At 43.9% G+C, this 23,693-nt stretch overlaps 1 protein-coding gene across 1 annotated transcript in view; it reads right to left on the reverse strand.

Moving 5' to 3' along the window:
* Positions 1-2: 2 nt before the first annotated feature.
* The window catches only part of LOC310776140 (myosin-binding protein C, fast-type-like), a 44,622-nt gene continuing 20,931 nt past the window's right edge, over positions 3-23,693 (reverse strand). The window contains exons 4-29 of the mRNA XM_083636310.1: positions 21,410-21,478; positions 20,848-20,996; positions 20,589-20,706; positions 20,433-20,484; positions 18,617-18,676; positions 18,319-18,488; positions 18,096-18,228; positions 16,043-16,167; positions 15,719-15,824; positions 15,010-15,179; positions 13,832-13,997; positions 13,536-13,642; positions 13,417-13,446; positions 13,153-13,295; positions 11,312-11,471; positions 10,985-11,089; positions 9,842-10,030; positions 9,141-9,275; positions 8,425-8,592; positions 7,017-7,105; positions 5,954-6,149; positions 3,086-3,225; positions 2,505-2,664; positions 2,142-2,278; positions 466-652; positions 3-135 (exon numbers count right to left, since the gene is read on the reverse strand). Coding sequence (XP_083492436.1) covers positions 104-135; positions 466-652; positions 2,142-2,278; positions 2,505-2,664; positions 3,086-3,225; positions 5,954-6,149; positions 7,017-7,105; positions 8,425-8,592; positions 9,141-9,275; positions 9,842-10,030; positions 10,985-11,089; positions 11,312-11,471; positions 13,153-13,295; positions 13,417-13,446; positions 13,536-13,642; positions 13,832-13,997; positions 15,010-15,179; positions 15,719-15,824; positions 16,043-16,167; positions 18,096-18,228; positions 18,319-18,488; positions 18,617-18,676; positions 20,433-20,484; positions 20,589-20,706; positions 20,848-20,996; positions 21,410-21,478 — 3,296 coding nt within the window. The 3' untranslated portion in view covers positions 3-103. The remainder of the gene's footprint in view (positions 136-465; positions 653-2,141; positions 2,279-2,504; positions 2,665-3,085; positions 3,226-5,953; positions 6,150-7,016; positions 7,106-8,424; positions 8,593-9,140; positions 9,276-9,841; positions 10,031-10,984; positions 11,090-11,311; positions 11,472-13,152; positions 13,296-13,416; positions 13,447-13,535; positions 13,643-13,831; positions 13,998-15,009; positions 15,180-15,718; positions 15,825-16,042; positions 16,168-18,095; positions 18,229-18,318; positions 18,489-18,616; positions 18,677-20,432; positions 20,485-20,588; positions 20,707-20,847; positions 20,997-21,409; positions 21,479-23,693) is intronic.

Below are 23,693 nucleotides of genomic sequence, written 5' to 3' on the forward strand. Positions count from 1 at the left end.
GACATCAAGTACATTTTATTTGACGTTTTCTTGACAGTACATACTGACATCCACTGTCATTAATTTGGTGATCATCATTGAACATTCTTTGCTGTAGGGTTTCTCACTTCTCCTTGCTGGCCTCCTTGGCGGGGTCTGTGGGCGGACAGGACAGAGATTAGCATTATTGATGTAAAACACAGTAACGAGTATAGTGTCCTAATGCATTTGGGAGGGATAACGGTACTTTGTCCATATTCACATTCAAACAATTCACCAAAGCTGTGCCAATGTTATCATACAGCCATCTTTCAACTTTGACAGTACAATAAAATAATCAATACCTAAATAATCATCTTATCTGGAAATAAAACAACAAAAGAGTGACACTTGGTTGGAGAGCCCCTCATATCTCTCCTGACATCCTCTCCTCTCCTCTCCTCTCCTCTCCTCTCCTCTCCTCCCTTCTCACCCCTCGGTCCTTACCGCGGATCTCCAGCTTGCACTCCACTTCGTCCTGGCCCAGGTCGTTGACGGCCTTGCAGGAGTACTTGCCCCCGTCATAGGTCCTGGGCTTGCGGATGTTGAGAGTGAGCACCCCCTGGTTGTTGTGCATCATGTACCTCGGATCATCGCTAATGATCATCTTGTTCTTCATCCAGACAATCTTAGGCTAGGATGGACGGAACCAATTGGAAAAAGTCAGATTAAGACATAAGGTGCTTTTGGACCGCAGGGACCTTTTCATAGCTCTAACAGTTGGAGGAACTCTCCCCTTTTTGTTAGTTCACACCGCAGGAACATGGAACCTTCTGAGTTCTTAGAACGCCGTTTAGAGGAACCTTTTTAGCTCTTACTTCAGGGTAGGTACTTTCCCAGGGCAAGAGGAACCTTTTTAGTGTTCCAGATGTAAGTGTACGTTAATTGGTCAAACTTCACTGACATTATTGATGTAAGCCCAAACACAGTAACAATACTTTTTTTTTTGCTGCTAACGTTAGCTAGCTAATTGTTAGCCAAAATAGTATAATTCCCCATGAGCGCTCACTTGCTTTGCTGTGAAGCTACTAGTAGCGGTTAGCTTTCTAACCATCCGCCGGCTAAAATTAACTACTTCACCGACCACCCGCAGTGCCGACAGCCCACAATGCTTATGTTAGGTTTAGGCGTGGGCGGTGGGAGAGGTTAGGTTTAGAGTTAGGGTCTGGGGGAGGTTAGGTTTAGGCATGGGGGGTGGGAGAGGTTAGGTTTAGGGTTAGGGTCTGGGGGAGGTTAGGTTTAGGCGTGGGGGTGGGGGAAGTTAGGTTTAGGGTCTGGGGGAGGTTAAGTTTAGGCGTGGGGGGTCGGAGAGGGTAGGTTTAGGGTTAGGGTCTTGGGGAGGTTAGGTTTAGGCATGGGGGGTGGGGTGGGGGAGGTTAGGTTTAGGCGTGGGGTCTGGGGGAGGTTAGGTTTAGGCGTGGGGGGTGGGAGAGGTTAGGTTTAGGGTCTGGGGGAGGTTAGGTTTAGGCGTGGGGGAGGTTAGGTTTAGGCGTGGGGGCTGGGAGAGGTTAGGTTTAGGAGTGGGGGCTGGGAGAGGTTAAGTTTAGAGTTAGGGTCTGGGGGAGGTTAGGTTTAGACGTGGAGGCTGGGAGAAGTTAGCTCCAGCCGGTCCACCGACACACTGCACGCCGCCTCGCTCAGCTGGTTCTGCTTGTGGGCTATCGGCATTGCGGCCTGTCGGCACATATACGGGGCACCCTTCACTTCAGCGTTCCTATGGTTCCTAATGACGGTGCGAATGCAAACAGAAAAAAGCCCTTGAAGTGATGTAGTTCTCGGGGAACCTCCCCAGCGGGCAGTTCTTCTCAGGGAGTCCCCAGAACTGTTTGGTCCGAAAGCGCCTATTTTCAGGTAGAATAAATCAGCCCCACATAGTCAGATAAAAGACAAATTTCGAACTGGGCAGTTTCACTTCTTTCTTTTTTCATGCTAATATTTGTCCTGACCTGGCTAGTGCTATGACCTTTGACCTGGCTAGTGCTATGACCTTTGACCTGGCTAGTGCTATGACCTTTGAGAAGAACATGTAAATACAAATGGCAATTCAGGTCCCAAGACTTCAATGTGTTTACTAGCCTCCAGCTGCAAGTCACTCTGCACCCCAGGGTGCTCTGCACATGTACCTTGGGTGAGCCTCGGACGGAGCAGCTGATGGTGGTGGTGTAACCGGCCACCACAGATCTGTCCACCAGGGGTTGTGTGAACTTGGGCATACAGGAAGTGTCCATCTCCTTGTAGGGGTTAGTTTTCAATTCCAGGGCTAGGGAGGAGGAGGGGAACCGGGGGGGGGGGGGGGGGGGGGGGGTGGTAACAAGGTCAAACAGCATAAATCAGTGGTGAGAGGTCGCTCATTCCACACTTGGCAGCTCCAGCGCATGACGCATATGGATAGCTGCAGTTCTTGGAGAACATATGTTTTGATGACATCACCCACACAGGAAACCAATGGTCCAGGAGGACACACACATGCACATGATGTCGCGCACCTGTCTTGGAAATGAGAGCGGTGTTCTTGCTGGGGCAGCATTCCTCACTCAGACCGCAGAGGTTCTCGCTGTAGACACGGAACATGTACTCATTGCCCATGATCAGATCGGAAGCTGTGCAGTTTGCCCGTCTGTTGTGCTCATAAATAGTGAACCACTCCTGGCGAGATAAGGCAGAGAGACAGAGAGTTTGAAACATATTGGGTTACATTTCCCAGCATGCCACCATTTTGAGTTGTAGAATACCGATACAGAAGGATGAGAGAGAGTGGCATTTTGACAGTTTATTCCTGCCTGCACTTTGGGAGCCAAAAGTCAAAATATGGATGATTACAGGCACTGGGTTATCCAAGTTAGGAGCTAGCTTTTAATAGACCCTTTTCACGGGGGTAATTTTGTGTCGAAAAGGCAGGGTAAACACAGGTGCAAGCAACACACTAATGAGGGTTTCCAACTTCCAATAACGGAAGTTGGAAACCCTCATTAGGGTTTCGCTTGCAACTGTGTTTACCCTGCCTTTTTCGACACAAAATGGCCTCGGTGAAAAGAGTCCAATCTTCCCTCCCTCCTTCCTCTCTCACATTGGTCTTCTTCTCGGCCTTCTGGATGGTGTAACCGGTAATTTCACAGTTGCCATCGTCCTTGGGGGGATCCCACTCCAGCGCTGCGTTGAAGCCCCACACATCTGTCACCCTCACCTTCAGAGGAGGCCCGGGCCTCTCTGTTTGAATACAAGCACAAGTCTCATTCCAAGCCGCACAAGCTATGCCTTTCAGCTCGCTATGTGCTATACATTTCAAAATGACATTCTGCCATCTGGCAGGCAAATGCAAATACTTTAACTAGCCTGGTTAAAAGCCTCCTGCTTCGTGATCTCACATTCGATTTCGCTCTACGTATCAGTCTGGACTCCAAGCCGTCCATAGTCATTTCAGTGGGTGGGAGTACTCGCCTTGACAGACACCTCCTTCAGCCAATCAGCGTCGCCAAATCCAGTCCTTCAGCCAATCATCGTCGGATCCAAGTCAAACTCCCCTGGTACATACTCAGCTTTTTTTTGTCTATTTCTGCAATAACTGCACTTAGGCCGTGTCAACTCGACACAATTTGACATTACTGCTCGTTGCTTCGCAAGCCGGAGAGCCATGGGAGCAGCCATTACTATTTTGCCAGCAGCGTCTCTGATTGACCAGTAACAACTATGAGGCAGGGCCCTGATTGGCCCTTGCACTTTGTAATTTCTGAAAACGCCCACCCCGGGGTGGAGGCAGACTGTCACGCAGAACAAAACAAAATGTGAGTTCACAAGACCGGATGGTTTATCAGGCTATTCTTCATAAAATCGACACTCGCATCTTCTGGATGTTATGCAAGGTACATCACAATGTACATCACAAGCAGCTGTTTGTGTCAGTATTTTAAGGTACATCACAAGCAGCTGTTTGTGTCAGTATTTTACATCACAACCAGCTGTTTGTGTCAGTATTTTAAGGTACATCACAAGCAGCTGTTTGTGTCAGTATTTTACATCACAACCAGCTGTTTGTGTCAGTATTTTAAGGTACATCACAACCAGCTGTTTGTGTCAGTATTTTACATCACAAGCAGCTGTTTGTGTCAGTATTTTAGGGTACATCACAAGCAGCTGTTTGTGTCAGTATTTTACATCACAAGCAGCTGTTTGTGTCAGTATTTTACATCACAAGCAGCTGTTTGTGTCAGTATTTTAGGGTACATCACAACCAGCTGTTTGTGTCAGTATTTTAAGGTACATCACAACCAGCTGTTTGTGTCAGTATTTTACATCACAAGCAGCTGTTTGTGTCAGTATTTTACATCACAACCAGCTGTTTGTGTCAGTATTTTAGGGTACATCACAAGCAGCTGTTTGTGTCAGTATTTTACATCACAAGCAGCTGTTTGTGTCAGTATTTTACATCACAACCAGCTGTTTGTGTCAGTATTTTAAGGTACATCACAAGCAGCTGTTTGTGTCAGTATTTTAAGGTACATCACAAGCAGCTGTTTGTGTCAGTATTTTACATCACAAGCAGCTGTTTGTGTCAGTATTTTGCAGCTGTTTGTGTCAGTATTTTACATCACAAGCAGCTGTTTGTGTCAGTATTTTGCAGCTGTTTGTGTCAGTATTTTACATCACAAGCAGCTGTTTGTGTCAGTATTTTACATCACAAGCAGCTGTTTGTGTCAGTATTTTAAGGTACATCACAAGCAGCTGTTTGTGTCAGTATTTTACATCACATTTTACATCACAACCAGCTGTTTGTGTCAGTATTTTACATCACAAGCAGCTGTTTGTGTCAGTATTTTGCAGCTGTTTGTGTCAGTATTTTAAGGTACATCACAAGCAGCTGTTTGTGTCAGTATTTTACATCACAACCAGCTGTTTGTGTCAGTATTTTACATCACAACCAGCTGTTTGTTTCAGTATTTTAAGGAACATCACAGCTGTTTGTGTCAGTATTTTAAGGTACATCACAACCAGCTGTTTGTGTCAGTATTTTAAGGTACATCACAAGCAGCGGTTTAAGTATTTTAACATATTTTTTTAAGGATAAAATGTACTCCTCAATGGAAGAACCACCAACACAGTTTTACCATAATACAGTAGGAACAACATATGGCATTTGGTGGCTGCGTTTATCCAACAGGCTGTTTGTGTCAGTATTTTACATCACAACCAGCTGTTTGTGTCAGTATTTTACATCACAAGCAGCTGTTTGTGTCAGTATTTTACATCACAACCAGCTGTTTGTGTCAGTATTTTACATCACAACCAGCTGTTTGTGTCAGTATTTTAAGGTACATCACAAGCAGCTGTTTGTGTCAGTATTTTACATCACAAGCAGCTGTTTGTGTCAGTATTTTACATCACATTTTACATCACAAGCAGCTGTTTGTGTCAGTATTTTACATCACATTTTACATCACAAGCAGCTGTTTGTGTCAGTATTTTACATCACATTTTACATCACAACCAGCTGTTTGTGTCAGTATTTTAAGGTACATCACAAGCAGCTGTTTGTGTCAGTATTTTACATCACAAGCAGCTGTTTGTGTCAGTATTTTACATCACAACCAGCTGTTTGTGTCAGTATTTTACATCACAACCAGCTGTTTGTTTCCGTATTTTAAGGTACATCACAGCTGTTTGCGTCAGTATTTTAAGGTACATCACAACCAGCTGTTTGTGTCAGTATTTTAAGGTACATCACAAGCAGCGGTTTAAGTATTTTAACATATTTTTTTAAGGATAAAATGTACTCCTCAACGGAAGAACCACCAACACAGTTTTACCATAATACAGTAGGAACAACATATGGCATTTGGTGGCTGCGTTTATCCAACAGGCCTTACAGGACCACGAGTGCATGCCTTTTTTATCAATGAATGAGTGGCCCCAGTCAGAATGAATCCCAGCCGTTTCTTACCAATAATCCTTATGTTGATGCTGGCCCTGTCCTCCATGTTCTCGATCTGTACAACCAGCTCATAAGTTCCAGAGTGATCTCTCTCTGCTGAGCGGATGAAGAGGATGCTGTCCAAGTTGGAATTACGGACACCCACCATCTTCTCATCAAGGGGCTTACCATCCTTTTGCCACGTCACTAGAGGGCGTGGTTTACCCTATCACACACAAAGAGGATACATTGTTCAGCATACAACAGTCACTAAACAGAGAGAAAAAGAAAAGAAACAAGGGCAAATTCGGCCCAGGACCACGTGCGGCGTGTGGCAACCGCGGAGGCAGGCATCCCTGGGTTGAGGCAGGCATCCCTGGGTTGTGGCTAGATGAGGTACAGCCACGGATGGAGTGACACAAAATCGTGGCAATTGTTATTCCATGTAATTTGTGTTACTTCTTGTATAGTGTCATGATGAAAGCAAAGATACAACAGGGTGAGATAAAGGATACATCCCCCAATATTATTCAAGTAGCCTATAATACAGTGTGTGTGTGTGTGTGTGTGTGTGTGTGTGTGTGTGTGTGTGTGTGTGTGTGTGTGTGTGTGTGTGTGTGTCATGTATGGGATCAGCCCCCCAAAAATGGCAAATTAAAGGTCCAATCCATAAGTTTGGGGATAAATAAATGTTCACAAAGTGTTTTCATTAACAATGAGTGAATGCTCCATTAAGTAACTTAAAAAATCAACCCAGCCGCGTCTCTGTGTGTGCCAAAGCTATCACTGGACAATTCTGCTGCTCACGGGTAGAGATTTCCTAGAAAATGTGGCGGATGTGACGTTCTGCGCGTTCACGAGGCTGCCTCTTGTAGTGGCCCCGGCCGGAAATACACCAACGAAACTCACCGAAACTCTATAAAAACCTTCAGGGGAGAAGTGTTGGATACTCCTTCTGGAGTATTAATATCAACTAGATGAAGAAATAGAATCTGAGGAAATTGATTCATCAGTGGGACAGCTCTGAAGACCCTGCGCTGTAGCAAGTCCATCTCTAACCTGGAAGGGGATGGTCAGGTTGATCTTCTCTAACCTGGAAGGGGATGGTCAGGTTGATCTTCTCTCCAACTTGTTTGATGTACTTGGTTCTCAGATCACGAGGAACACGGATCTTGGGCAGCTCTAGAATAGGAGACACACTGTATGACACTATGAAGGCACAAAGAGTTGCAAGCATAATGTGACAGGGACTTGTGTTTTGGGGAACACGTACAGTATACTGTAGGCCAATGTCTTTTTTTTCCTTACAGACGATGAAAGTGCAGATTTCAAATGATGTGTCACACAATGATGTCTGAAAATAGTTGAAGAATATGCTTATTTGAATGTCCGTACTCATTCTGAGAAAATTGCGCTGAAAGTTGGTGAAGAAGCTTGGTTTGCCCTGAACAAGCTGTTTGCTAACACATTATACGTTTTTAGTGATCCTGTTTGTTTTGTCGAGTGTATTCGTGGTTCGAAAGGCTGAAACTTTCAGGAAGTGTAAAGAGCACCTGTGCGGGTGACCTGACGGAGCCGGATTTTTTATTAGGTAATTGCCCTAATTACCTAATGATGTGATGTCATCAGTGATGATGTCATCAGTAATGTCATCCTTCCTGGCTGAGGCTATAAGTTCAGTGATGATGTCATGTTCCAGACCAGGGGGGGCCTAACTATATATATACAGTACATACACACACACACACACACACACACACACACACACACACACACACACACACACACACACACACACACACACACACACACACACACACACACACACACACACACACAGGAATGCTACAAAACTCGGAAAATCTTCTCCTTATGTTTAAAACCTCAGCTATGTAAGTTGACTCAAACAATTAAGACCTGACTTGATTAATCTCATACTGTTTGTAACGTCATGCTGTTTGTGGTGTCAAAAACAGATCTTGGTCCAATAGTTGGTAATAATAATGTTTGTATTTTTACACTTTAACCTGCCATGAGTAGCAGATGGGTGGGGTTACTGCATGAGTAGCAGATGGGTGGGGTTACTGCATGAGTAGCAGATGGGTGGGGTTACTGCATGAGTAGCAGACGGGTGGGGTTACTGCATGAGTAGCAGACGGGTGGGGTTACTGCATGAGTAGCAGACGGGTGGGGTTACTGCATGAGTAGCAGACGGGTGGGGTTACTGCATGAGTAGCAGATGGGTGGGGTTACTGCATGAGTAGCAGATGGGTGGGGTTACTGCATGAGTAGCAGACGGGTGGGGTTACTGCATGAGTAGCAGATGGGTGGGGTTGACTGCATCAGGACACTAAGATACGTTAAATTACTTTTCAAATACTTTCTTGTAATTGTGGAAACTTTCTGATGTGGCAAACCTTGTTAAAGCAAACCATAAAACATCTGAAGGTACTTTTAGGCTCATGTCAGCTTCACAGGCAGGTTACACCGGTATGACTTACCCATGATCTCGCGGACGGTGACGGGCTGCGCCAGTGTCGCAGGGGGGCTGCGTCCGGCGATGTTCACCGCCACCACCCTGAAGTTGATCTTCTCTCCCACGGGGAGGTTACGCACCATGTAATTATGCTTCTCACAAGGATCCTTGTTTGCCACCACCCACTCTGTGTCTGCAATGAAAGGAAATTACATGCAACACATCACCGTGAATCTTTCTGAATTTTGGACATTAATTCGGTTAACTTAGCTTATTTTAATGTATAATCTTTTGATATGATACACCTCAGCAGTTGAAGAAATATCCATAAATTGCATATAGATTTGGCATTATCATTTAAGTCCCCATGAATGTTCAGTGTATATCTGATTGTAAGTGAAGTGTAGTTTTAGCATTATGGTCTTACTAGTGTCCTCTAGAGAGAGAGTGGCGTCAGCGGAGGACCAAAATGCGAGACTCATTAGCCAATGAACAGACAGGAATGGGTCTCGCGCTACTTTTGCATGCATAAAATAAAGCTGATAATGTACAATTTGATTCAAGGGGGGGAAAACCCTTTCAAAGTACAACACAAACTGTCTATTTTGCTGCAACTCGACAGTGCTGCTTAATCCAGGACCTTACTTCCTGGAACTCTTGAGAGTAAAAAACTGGTCCATTGGAGTGAATGGAGATGTCGGGACTCTTCTATCTACACGGCTCTGGGTCTTACTACAGTACCTCCTTCCTTGCAGTATTCAATGACATAGCCATCCAGGCCTCCAGCTCCTATCCTGTCCGGGGCAAACCACTTCAGGGTGCAGGTACTGTTGGTCACGTCATCCACGATCAGACGTGTCGGCTCGCTAGTCGGGGCTGAGGGTCAGAGAGAGGGAGGCAAGAGAAACACTGCTGGGTTGCTGAAGGAAGGTCACGCACAAAGCAAGGGACAGAGGGCGAGCTGAGAAATCATTTTTAAAATGGCTATAGAGACACTGCGGAGTGCGTCATCATTCAGAAACCCCACCTAAAATGGGGGAAAACAGAACTCACAACCCCCCCCCCCCCCCCCCCGCCCCTCCAATCCTGGCGTTCTCCTATGTCGCGTGCATGGTTGCGTGTTGCACAAAAAGATCGTATATACAGAAGATGAACACTCCAACTTACTTCCTTGACAGCTAGATCCACATTTTTCTTCTCGCCAATTCTCAATGGCTTCCTTGTTTTGCTCAGGAGTACAAAAAAACTTTAACTGCCGATTATTTACATTTGTTGTGTGCGCAGCCCACCACACAACAGCTTTTAGCTATGTTTAATTCAAGGAAAATGACGCTGGTCTATGGGAGTGAACGGAGCGATTTCCCCCGTGATGGGCGTGGCCTATTTCATGCAGTGTCTCTATAGAAATAAGGCAGAAGATCCCCCACGAGTGAGATACCCACCAATAGGCATGAAGGGTTTGGAGGTGGCGCTGGGCGGAGACAAGCCAATGCTGTTGACAGCAAACACCCTCATCTCATAGAGCACGCCCTCAATCATCCTTTTCGCCTCGTACGTGGTCGACGCATAAAGGTCAAAGTTGAGCTTGGTCCATCTGGACGAGCCTTTCTTCTTCCTCTCCATGTAGTAGCCTGATGGACAGATGGGAGGAACAACAGAGTGAGCATGGGGACATGGGAGAAAGGAACTATAGGGACAACAGAGTGAGCATGGGGACATGGCAGAGAGGAACTATAGGGACAACAGAGTGAGCATGGGGACATGGGAGAGAGGAACTATAGGGACAACAGAGTGAGCATGGGGACATGGGAGAGAGGAACTATAGGAACAACAGAGTGAGCATGGGGACATGGGAGAGAGGAACTATAGGAACAACAGAGTGAGCATGGGGACATGGGAGAGAGGAACTATAGGGACAACAGAGTGAGCATGGGGACATGGGAGAGAGGAACTATAGGAACAACAGAGTGAGCATGGGGACATGGCAGAGAGGAACTATAGGGACAACAGAGTGAGCATGGGGACATGGGAGAGAGGAACTATAGGGACAACAGAGTGAGCATGGGGACATGGGAGAGAGGAACTATAGGAACAACAGAGTGAGCATGGGGACATGGCAGAGAGGAACTATAGGGACAACAGAGTGAGCATGGGGACATGGGAGAGAGGAACTATAGGGACAACAGAGTGAGCATGGGGACATGGGAGAGAGGAACTATAGGGACAACAGAGTGAGCATGGGGACATGGGAGAGAGGAACTATAGGGACAACAGAGTGAGCATGGGGACATGGGAGAGAGGAACTATAGGGACAACAGAGTGAGCATGGGGACATGGGAGAGCGGAACTATAGGGACAACAGAGTGAGCATGGGAACATGGGAGAGAGGAACTATAGGAACAACAGAGTGAGCATGGGGACATGGCAGAGAGAGGAACTATAGGGACAACAGAGTGAGCATGGGGACATGGGAGAGAGGAACTATATCCTAATACTGACAGGATAGTTCGATTTAGATTAACTCCTTTTTAGATGTATTCAGATCCAACAGTATATGGTTGAATAAGCAAAAACTCATTGTGTACCTTTGACCGGTGCGCCGCCATCATATTTGGGTGGCTCCCAGGTGATGGTGGCAGTGTCCTCTCCCACTGAGATGCACTTGACATGCTCGGGGCAGTCGGGCACATCTAAAACACGAGTGTTAACTCAAATCAGCAACATTGAAACGAGATCTAAAACGATTTGAATTTTTAATAAGCGTAATGTTGAATTAACGTTCAATATCATCATCGTCTTGTAACGCAAAAAGGCACATCAGACAGTCAGTGGCAATTGCTCCGACCTCCGACATCATATCACAAGTTTGTGTCCTTGAACTTTCTTTGACCAGCACAGTCTTCTTCACTCACCTACGATCTTCACAAACAGCATCGCCTTGTCCTCTCCAGCAGGGTTGGTGACACAGATGGTGTAGTTGCCCTCATCCTCTCTCTCTGCTCCCTCTATGACGAAGCAACTCAAGTCCTTCCTGGACTCCACCCTCATGCGCCCTTCAGTGTCTGTGATTGGCTATCAAACAGGAAATCATCATCATGAGGTGGAGTTGCACAAGTAACTTTGCCCAAATACATCTGCTATTATATGCTCAAGATTCAATCCACAACTTCATGTTGAGGAAAACTATGATGCTCATGATGACGTCCTGTTCTGGTGGGTGACATTGTTCCTCTATGTCCTCCAGTCATTACTGGGGTTTACAGAGACAGATCGTTTAGAGACGCTCCAGCAATAGTAAGAAATTTTACTCTTCCAGTCTTCTAAATGGGCGTGGTCATCAGCTTGTGGTTGGCTGTCTGTCAATGGTATGAAACTTCATTGGCTGACTAGTCTCCTAAGGGGGCGTGGAACTGATGAAACAGATACAGGAAGTGACTGGAAGTTGAGGTGTCTCTATATTGAAAAGTCTCTGGAGTTTACTTTTACAAATACTTCTTCAGAATCAGAATCAGCTTTATTGGCCAAGTATGTACACATACAAGGAATTTGACTTTGGTTTGCTCTCAAAGTACTCACACACATACAGTACAAGTTAAAAAGAAACCAGGGCATGGGTACATTTGAACATTTACACATTTTTACATTGACTACTATGTACAATAATTGTGGTGTAGAGTGTCTTATTTTAAAGACGTATATTATGAAAGAATGTATATGTATAAATTCTTGGACGCAGAGCTACTCTGGAGGCAAAAATCATCTCATTTGTTGAGTTAACCTCAGAACCATTGTTTTTTTCTGGCAAGAATCATTTTTTTCTGGCATAACTTGTTACTGAAGCCAGTGAAAAAGAAGGCCAGGTGAGAGAGGAAGAAGCTATCCTAGCACTCTTGCTACTAACTAAAAAAGCAATCTAGCCACCATACTACCGGTAGTTATGTGTTAGCTAGCTAGTTAGTCTAGTCTAGCTGACTGTCTATACAGTAGGCTACCCGGGTAAGATAGTTAACATGCTGCTGATCTTCAAAGATCATGAATGCTATGATCACTAATGAATGGAAAAAAATAAGTCAATGCCATTTTTATTTACAGGCGGCGCAACCATCTTTGCAGGATAGCGTCCCGGAGAAAACACTGATTTTTTGCGTGAAACTGCTTTGTCGAGTGTGTTTCCCGGTTTGTTTTGGAGAGGAGACCTCTGCGCATAATTCGGTTCCCTGTAGAAAACCCCCCAAATGTTTTCGCACAATCCTCTTCCCCCAAATTCACAATGGAGGGCAGTGCGTTCCACTTTGAAAATATGAGATTTTATTCACCAAGTTTAACTCAACCAATGAGATGTCTGCCTCCCTCCAGAGCAGATCTGCCTCCGATATTGTAGAACTAAAACTACAGTCTGCTTTTTAGTTAGAAATGTCCACCAAATGGTACGTGTGATGTTGATAGCACATTGTCGTTATTGGTGTCATATTTTCAACCTGGGCTTTGTAACTGCATCTAATTGATTGAGCAGTGTCATGTCCTCCTTACTTTTTTTTATTATATTGCTTTTATTCCCGTATTGATTTTATTCCTGTAGTCACCTTGTAGTTTTTAGTTCTCTATGTCCCGAGGACTACGGGCGAAAACTAGCTTCGGCTAATCCCGGCACATTTACTGTTGTCATGTATGGATGAATCTATATGTGTAAACTGTTTTATTAATGTGCACTGTCCTGTCCAACTAAACAATAAAGTATAGTAAAGTAAAGTACTTTATCTCCCTTTGACCAGACAACAGTAGGCGCTGGCTCCCCGCTGATCTCCACATCCAGACGGAGCTTGTTACCCGCCACAACAATGATGGTGTTTTGGGAGACCATGTTGCCAGTGGTGTCCAGGTGGATCTTGGGTGGATCTTGTCAATATGTACAGAGCATGAATGGAGAAAGAGGGTATACAGTAGGACTACATGTATCTTTTAGGATATGAACTAGATTTTAATCATTTCCACACTGAGGTAGTTCAAGGTTACCTACCTTGTCTGGGCACATAGTCAATCTTGATTTCTGTTTTGAGAGAGAAAAGTGTTACTACGCAGTCTGATGATCATAATACATCCACGGTAGTATCTTTGTAATCATTCCGTTTTTCTCACCCAAAAAGTTGAGTTTGGCAGAAAGAGATAGGGCGTATCCATCGGGAACAAATGTGTAGTCTCCTGCATCCTCTGGCTTCACATCATCAATAATCAGCCTATGGAACCTGCAACAAGCAATGGAGAAGATGTGATGGAGGAAACGTGACATTTATTTCCTTTCTCTGCCTGATTAAATAAATACTGGTTAAAACACGTGTTTCTTATAGAATGGAGATTTGGCACTTTTCTGAGGTTTGCAAAATATTCCACAAATTGCCGTCAAGCTATCTATGTGCCGAACACCTGTAGCCTACCTTCCAATATGAGTCATTTTGATGCGGTCACTTGGCAAGACCTCCACGCCGTCTTTGAACCACTTCCCCGTCACCTTATCATCAGACACCTCACACTTGAACATAGCCTGGTCTGCTGCCTTGACCGTCAGATCAGCAATGTCCTGCAGCACTTGCAGTTCCTTTTCTGCACAAGACATTGGAGCCGACAGGAGAAAAGATCAGGCGGGAAAGAGAGCAATAGATAAAGAGAGTAAAAGTAGAGAGAGAGAGAGGGAGGAAACATCTCGACAACCACTGTCATGAGCCATCCTTAACTTGACTGGTATAGGGACCATGGGCCACTGCAATTTAAATGAGTGAAAACACAGATTAAACACACTGTAATAGAAATCTAAGCCTATGCACTGGTCTACCTTCTTAAAAACACACGCACGCACGCACGCGTGTTTTAACACACACACACACACGCACGAACACACACACACGCACGCGCGCGTACACACCCACACACACAATCTAAGTCGTCTATTATTGAGTCCTAAAATCATAATTTTATTAAAACAAAGATAGATAATTTCACTTGTTTCCAACATGAATAAACGTGTTTCAAGAATTTTAAGTAAAATTAAATAATAATCTCCCCAATTGCACTTAGCCCATTCCCTCCACTTGCTCCACCCCCTGTGCTGATCTGGGGAGAGTTGTAGACTAGCACATGCTTCCGCCGATACATGTGCAGTCACCAGCCGCTTCTTTTCACCTGACAGCGAGGGGTTTCACCAGCAGGACATAGCGTGTGGGAGGATCACGTTATTCCTCCCCAACCAGAGGAGGCGCTAGTGCAGCTTCCCACCTGTAGACACGGCCAATTGTGCATGTATGGATGCCTGGCCAAGCCAGAGGAAACACAGGGGCTCGAACCTACGACCCTCATGCTGGTAGGCAGGGAATCTACCGCTGCACCCGGATGCAAATTTTTTCTCTAGTTTTAATACAAATATTTGCATTTTGAATATGTTTATATAGTATAGTATAGTATAGTATAGTATAGTATAGTATAGTATAGCAATGTTATTTTCATCTGCAACCTAGAAGACGTCAAACCTAAGAATATGTTTTGGAACCTCCAAACACAAACCTAATAAGTCAATACAATAATAATGAAATAATAAAAGTTCTTCTCAAAAGTGTGGTACCTTCCACTTCCACCTCTCCCTTGGTATGCCCCCCGTTGGTCCAGGCGTGGAACATTCCAATATCATCCAGGGTCGCCTCCTTGATGATGAGTGTGTGCTTCTTCCCGTCTTTCTTAATTTGATACCTTTCTGGAAGCGTCTCTTTGTGAAGTTCCTGGTCCTCAAAGAACCTTGAAGAAGCATTCAAAAGTAGTGCTATCTCTTTCAAACATCATGTCAATGCTACATGCTAGTATTTAGGAGGAGCCTATTTGTAAGAGCTTGCCGTGAAACTGAGGGCTCCATGTAAACTAGCAAATTGTGAAATGAGAAGCAAGTAAAGTTACATTTGGTGTGTCTGTGTGTGTGTGTGTGTGTGTGTGTGTGTGTGTGTGTGTGTGTGTGTGTGTGTGTGTGTGTGTGTGTGTGTGTGTGTGTGTGTGTGTGTGTGGGTGTGTGTGTGGGTGTGTGTGTGTGTGTGTGTGTGTGTGTGTGTGTGTGTGTGTGTGTGTGTGTGTGTGTGTGTGTGTGTGTGATTAGACAGTAGCTTTGCTGAGTGTATAGCGTGTAACTGAAGGATTTGAGAGAACTGGAAGTTGTGTGACTTTCTGTTTTGCTTCTTGATGGGATTAAAGTGTGGATCCAAGCTTTACTGAGCGATGTGTAAAAAAAGAAAAGAAAAAGAGTGGAGTGGAGTGGATATCAAGACATAACTGCTACGTTTACTGACCACATGACATGGGCGCCCTCCTCAGACACCTCGATCTCCATCTCAATCCTCTCTCCCACAACCACGTGGTAGTCATCCATCAGCTTGGTGATGGTCACACGGGGCTCTGCGTGGAACAGAATGTCATGAACATCATGAATGTGCAACTGTCCTTGTCACAAATGTATGTATATCAGCACAGAAACCTTATGCTAATGATAATTAGCATTATGCGTAACATGCTAATGCTAATGCCACAAGGGATTCCAAATGGTCAGTAATTACTAGTCATCTGTCATATCAGATGAGCGCTGTTGATGAACTGTCAAAGAGGAGATGCTGCACCTTTGACAAACACCTCTGTGAAACACTTGTCGTCGCCAACCACACACTCGTAGGCAGCGTCGTCAGACAGGGTGGCTTTGTTGATGGTTAGTGTTCGGATGTTCCCATTCGCCTCCATGATGTACCTGCAAAGTGACAGACAGAGAGTGTTCAAGTGCTACTTTACTGTATCAAGCTGTGGGCAAGCTTTAGTGCAAATGTCTTGAGAGTAATATTTTATCTATCTATCCATCTATCTATCTATCTATCTATCTATCTATCTATCTATCACAAATGCAAACTTTGGTTGCAAATGCCGTCACCAGCACAAGAGGGCAGCTCACGGAAACAAGACACTGTATTTTGGTTTCACTTTTGCATAGCAGTAGGGAGCGAGGATGCGTCTCAGGATGCATATTATTCAGTCAATGAATGAAGCGCAGTGCAGAATTTCATGCAATAGAGAGGCAAAGTGGAACATCACTTCCTGCTTCAGCACTGTACCAAAGATTTTCATCCGCCATTTATTTTCCCATCGACATTTCGTAAAATGCTTATAAAAAGAGTTTTACTCGTTCAAACCAAACGTTCAGCTAACGCTATAATCGGGAGAGACCATAGAACATTTCATGTTTTTCCAAAACGTAAACAAATGCGGGTTTGAAGAAAATATTTTTTCTATGTTGTTTTTTTAAGTTTTGGTCCGCGTTAAATGTTCTATGGTCTCTCCCGATTATAGCGTTAGCTGAAGGTTTGGTTTGAACCAGTAAAACTCTTTTTATAAGCATACAGTATAAGCATTTTTGAAAATCTCTGGTACAGTGCTGAAGCAGGAAGTAGGCGGTCACTTTGCCTCTCTATTCGGACACTCGCATATAGTCACCGCCACCCACTGGCAACACAAGTGTTTATCTCGACAAGCGTTCGTCCGATCGGCTTTACACGTGGCGAGTGTGCTGCTGGGAACCTGAAGAAGTGCACTGCTGAATTTTGTGCAATTCGGACACATAGTCATAGCGCCACCTACTGGCAACACAAAAAATTGCTTATCTCGACAAACATTCGTCTGATCGACTTCACACTTGGTGGGAGTATTGCCGGGGACCCATGTGCCGTGGCGGATTTGGTGCAATTTGGACACGCTCAATATTAATAAACTCTGTGCAGCAGCAGCAGCAGCGAGGCGAACGGTCACTGCACTAATTATTCTAATAGGTTGGAAAATAGTGAAAGTAAAGAAAATGTGTGTGTGCATTTACCCTGCTAGCCGGGCGCTTCTCGCATCAAACAATCGTGCCGCTCTCACGTCTAGGTATAAAAACGAACCCTTACCTGAGCCAAAAACGTGAAGTGAAGACGCTATCCGATGGCCAACATCCTCTTCACATCCATTCCGGAAGTGTGGGGGGCATTAGTGAGTATACAGTGAGTAAACAGTGAGTCGTCCTTCCGGGTTTCTCCAGATGAATGATTTTTGGTTTTTCAAAGACAGAAAAGTGGATTTTATGCAACAATTTTATGTATTTAAAAGAAGAGGATGTTGGCCATCGGATAGCGTCTTCACTTCACGTTTTTGGCTCAGGTAAGGGTTCCTTTTTATACCTAGACGTGAGAGCGGCACGATTGTTTGATGGGAAACGCGTTGACGTTCGCTGGGCGCTAACGCTCAGTATGAGCGAGAAGCGCCCGGCTAGCGGGGTAATGTGTGCATAAACTATTAAGAAGTGAAAGGTCTTTGTCCATTGGGGGGCTCCTGCATGGGATGTGAGATGTCTTGGCACCATGATTTGCTTTCCCCACTGAAAGGCTTACTATGACCTCCTATAAATAAAAGTGTTGACGGCAGCGGCGTTTGAAAATATGACGTTGTGGCAGAAATAATTTTAGCTTGACATTTTTAAAACGTCGCCTAAGCCTGATAATGAATAAGATAAAGCCTTAACACTACTGTTGAATTTAAGTAAAAACAGTATCTTTTATGTCGCTAAGCATGGAGGGAAAAGACGGAAAAGTACAGTGGAAAAGTACATGTGAACCATCATGTGTGCTTGTGTTTGTGCTTGTATGCAGGTACTTGGCTGAGGGTTTGATCTCCTGTCCGTTCTTCAGCCATTTGACCTGGACGTTGGGATCGAACACCTCACACTTCAAGACGATCTTCTTTCCCTTCTCCACTGAATAGCAAGAGTCGAGCCTCTTCAGGAAAGCTGAGGGCGCAAACAGACAGTAAACAAAATAGATGCTACAAATCATCCCTATTAAAACCCTCCCTTCGCTTCTGCCCCGACCCGCCTTACCCTCAGTATGCTTGGGCTCAACGACTTTCATCTTCTTCAGACGTTTCAGCATGCCCCTTAGGTCAGTGATGCCATACTCAAAGGCGATCTTCTCATACTCGCTGGGATGAGCACTCTTAAGCAATTCCCACACGTCTATCTGTGGTTGCTCCTCTTCAGGTCTCTTCTTCCTCTCATTCAAGGAAAAGAGGCAACGTGTTCCGTCATAGAGAGGCAAAATGGATTTTCCAAATGCTGACAATCATACTGAGTGATTCATCAGTGCTCTTTTGCAACCAAACAACACTCATCGTCTTACTTCTTAGCGGCCTTTAGCAAAGCGCTGAAATCCAGATCTCCCTCATCCTCTCCAGCATCCCTGTGTGTACGGAAACACATTCTAATAACACACCTGTGCTGACAGACACTTTCACACATGTGCACTTCAGGACATTATAAATAGTACACATATGCAATTTTAAGCATGCACGCACACACGCACGCACGCACGCACGCACACACACACACGCACACACGTACACACACACACACACTAGGGCATTCACGACTAGTGAATTTTACTAGTCGACTAGTCGTCCCTAAAGGTAGTCGACTAGTCGTTTTTTTTTTTTTTTTTTCTTTAAGAAAGAACATGAGGTATTTACACGACATACATGGACTATCATATCCCATATCCCATTTCCCCCACAAAGAACATCAAAACACAACAAAACAAAACAAGAAAACTGCATAAGATACACAATAATCCAAGAACAAACAAGACTATTGGACAAACAACCAAACAAAAACAATGCATTCAGCTCCTATCCTGATAAGCCTAATGACACTGGAGTAAAAAGTTCTTAAAGTCAAACTCTGTATGTGGTAGCCATATTTTGGGGATGTCTAAGAATCTGCCTTTGCTCTTGTAGTAAATGTTATCCAACGTATGGTAGCTTGAGAGTTCATTCCACCAGTGAAGTACAGCTGGGGGATTGGATGCTTTCCAATTTAAAGCTATGCATTTCCTAGCTGCCAACAGGGCAAGATCTATGTATTTACTTTGAATGCATTGTTTTTGTTTGGTTGTTTGTCCAATAGTCTTGTTTGTTCTTGGATTATTGTGTATCTTATGCAGTTTTCTTGTTTTGTTTTGTTGTGTTTTGATGTTCTTTGTGGGGGATATGGGATATGGGATATGATAGTCCATGTATGTCGTGTAAATACCTCATGTTCTTTCTTAAAGATTAAAAAAAAAAAAAACGACTAGTCGACTACTAAGCACAGTGTCGACTAGTGGTTTTACTAGTCGACTAGTCTGTGAATGCCCTAACACACACACACACACACACACACACACACACACACACACACACACACACACACGTGCACAATACACCAATGAGACAAGGTGAAACACAAACTGCAATGCATTGAGCCTTTTTCACAGCCGCCATTTTGTGTCTAAAAGGCACGGTAAACACAGGTGCAATCAACTCACTAATTAGGGCCCCAGCACTCCAGTAGCCTACCTAGTCTGGGCACGCTTTACACCGCTTTTGGCCTTCGGGGGCGTAAACCAAGGAAACAGTACCGGAAACAAGTGCGCCAAAAAATCTTCTTAATTGCCGTTAGCTTGACGCGGCGAGGTTACGTTAGCTAGAGCCTGATAAAAAGAACAACACCACAAGTTGTATAGTAGCTGTATAGTAGTTGTATAGTAGCAAGTTGTATGGTAGACATGCGAGAACACCTCTTTCCTCGATTAATTGTCTGATGCAAAGCTTCTGTATTGGCTTAAAATATGTGATATTGTGAATCTGCGATGTTTCTACAAGAACTTCTTCAAAAACCTCATTCGGTACGTCCATCTTTTGTTTTGTTGTTTTATTTTCTTATTCTGTTTCCGCTGCTTGATTCCTGTCTAGGGTGGGGTCTAGGCCGGAAACAGGCCGAGAGCCGAAATTACTTGTAAACGGAGACCAGGCTCTTTCTCCCCGAGAAGAGCCTGGTGACGCGTGGTTACCACTACCTACATGGACTGGAAGTTAGAAACCCTAATTCATGTTTTGGTGCACCTGTGTTACCTCCTGCCTTTTAGACACAAAATGGCTGCTGTGAAAAAGGCCTCTTACGCTCTCCTGAAGGCAGACAAATCCTGCTGCTGCTGCTCGTCCTGTTGTGCGGCTGAAAGGAGAGAAGTTGCAGAGAATGCAGAAGATCAGTTCAGGACATCAGCACAGTATGGGTTCTGAGACAGCGTGAGCGGGCCAGTGTCTGTTCTCACTCACCCTCTACGGTCACCTCAAAGGTGGAGCTGTCTTGCTTGTCTTTGGCGGTCACCTCGCACCTGTAGCCCCCAGCATCACCAGCCTTCACTTTGATGATCTTCATTTCATAAGTATAGATCTAAGGGGAGAAATTAGATCGTTATTTTGGAAGGAAGAGGGTCAGAGTCACAAGGAACATCCCCCCCCCCCCCCCCCCTCTCTCTCTCTCTCTCTCAATCTCTCTCTCTCTCACACACACACACACACACAGTGCACACACCTTGGTATTTCTGTCATAGGTTTCTTTGAACTGTAGATGTTTCCCAGCCTTGCTGCCAAGGTCCAGCCACTTGCCCTTCAGCCATTTCATGGTTGGCTTCCGTGTCAGGGTGGTCGAGTCAACCTTGGCTACTAAAGTGACATCAGACCCTACCAATCACACATGCCAAAAACAAGCAAACAAATAGGCAAAAAGAAAATATGTACGTTTTTTTATTTATTTTTTGCTTTTCACATAGGTAATTAATCACTGTGGCAGGGGTTCCACGAAAAGTTTTCAGGAAAATAAAAATCTAAACTTTTTTTTTTTGCAAAAGCTTCATAGTTCAATGAAAATATTTTATGCTTTAAATCTGAAATGGTTTATGGATTACATTCTAATCTAACAAAACTATCAATTTAAAAGTCAAGCACGTTACCGTGGAATATAGCCCAAAATCACAAATCAGAATGAGGGGGTCCCCGGTATATTTTCTATCTTGTAAGGGGGTCCTTGGCTGAAAAACATTTGAGAACCTCTGATCTACAGTATCTATCTATCTATCTGTCTGTCTGTGTCAAACCTGTAATAGCGGCTATGTTCGCTTGGGGCTTCTCCACGAACAGCCCAGTGAGCTCAGTATGCACAAGCTCTGAAAGGGAAAAACAAAATGAAATTCACTTACACTTCAAGCCATTTTGAAGGATTATTCTAAGACCACATTTAGATCAACGCAAGACATCCATCATCCATCTACAAGAGCCAACAAATAACATCCGTCGGTGTGCAACAAACCAAAACACAAAGGAAAAAACAAAATGCTCAGGCGTTTTTATGAACAATCATAAACTATTTGGCACTGAGATTTTGATGGTACACACACACACACACACACACACACACACACACACACACACACACACACACACACACACACACACACACACAGATACATGTACAGAATAGCAATCTGACAAGTCCCTAATCAAACCTGTACACACATATTGTGTGTATTATCAAACATTCCAAACGCCAAATCAAAAACCATTTTGCAGCATTTGTAGGGACACGATGTAAACCAGGGGCAACATGGGCACATAATCCATTTCCTGTCTTAGCCGTAGCTGTTAAGTGCCTCTGTAATTTATTGTTTTAAGATAAACAAATGTGGAATGAAATCACTTAACCGTGTACAATTAGCTTTTGAAAGAACAGTTGCATCATTGCAGTGTTTGTTGTTCCTGGTTTCAAATGATTAAGTTTTTACTTGCTGTAATTACACTTTTCTTTTCTTTTAAAACACAATTAGCCTCTTCTCTGCTTTCTGGATGGAATTGTCATAGTTACCAGATAACATTAGCAATAAAGCCCTCTGTTATCCATTATGCATCTCCAACAATAACACATAAAACATCTGCCCAAGCTCCCTTTAGTGATATCATCCTCATACAGTATACTGTAACAGTGCTTCTGATTAAAAAAACCTAAAACAAAACATATCTACACTGTATCAAAAGCTGTACCAACACAAGGAATTGTGAAATTCAAAATCATCGTATAATGGTTTCTATGCACTGCTGTTGCTTCACAGACAATAGTTTCTATGGAATACTGAGGTGGAGTTGTATTTTGTGCTCCAGATGAGTTAGAGCTCATATAAAGTTCATTTGTCAAACATACTACTTTTACACCAAATCAATGTCCTTATTCATTGTCAGTGGAGCAGCGACAGGGTTTTTCCTCCTCCTGACATCACAGATCAGAGTCTTGGTCATCTGGTTTCTGACTTTGTAGCAGACTTGTGACATGTCCAAAATCACAAGCTAAAATGTCAATTCTCTTTTAGAGTTGATTTTGGCTTTGGAAATCTCTACGATATGTTAATACAGCCCCCCATATCCAAAGACGGTCAAGGCCAAGTGGATAACAGAGCAATGTAGATGCTATCATATCTGCAGGCGAGCAAAGCTTCCAGCGATATAGAATCACATGAGCAAAGTATCATTCCCAAATAGGAGGCGGGTAGAATATGTGCCAATGAGTTCCAGCAAATCCAGCAAGTGCACCTGTCGATCTCCATACATCACCACTATCTCACCATAAATACAGTAGTATTTATATTATATATTTATTTATATCTACTAATAAGTAGCTCAAGCTCAAATTCAAGCCACGCTTTAGCCTTTAATCCCCTCATATTAAGGCACAATTTGCTGCCTATAAAACATCATACAGACATGAATGACAGTATATTAACATGTTTCCTCACTGAGAATAACTGTCCCTAAATGATCCTGATTTATGAATTATTCAAACAGAGAGAGAAAAAGCCCATGCGGATCGTCCAATTGGTACGTATATACAACCAACAAATCAGAAACAAAATCTCTGCATTCAGGACAAGATTTTGAATAATCAACTCCATAACACCACAGAGGATACATACAAATTGCATTTCATAACACGACACCCCCATGCGATCGAGTTATAGCTTTTGCACACCAAGTCCGTGTTTTCGTCCGAAATTGACGCACGGCGGAAAAAAAAGAATACGACCTCATTTGTGTCAATCATCATTGACACACCGAGTCCGACAATTACGTCCGTCATTTAAGTTTTCGGACGAGGTTCGATTTTCTGCGTTTTTCGCATCAGTCAATAGATTTTTGAGAGCTGTGTTTTCAGATGACGGATTAAAAAACACGCATACGAAAACAATCGGACTGTGTGTGCAAAGACCTTCAGTCCTCCACTTGTGCTTGCCCTTCCCCTCCTCAGCTGAGAAAAATTAAATACGATTTTTTTTAAATCGTTTTTTTTTTTTTTTTTTTTTTTTAATCGTTTAGCATAGGCTATGGAAGTATAAC

Source organism: Poromitra crassiceps (genome assembly GCF_964638095.1).
Source record: "Poromitra crassiceps genome assembly, chromosome: 4".
Taxonomy (NCBI): domain Eukaryota; kingdom Metazoa; phylum Chordata; class Actinopteri; order Beryciformes; family Melamphaidae; genus Poromitra; species Poromitra crassiceps.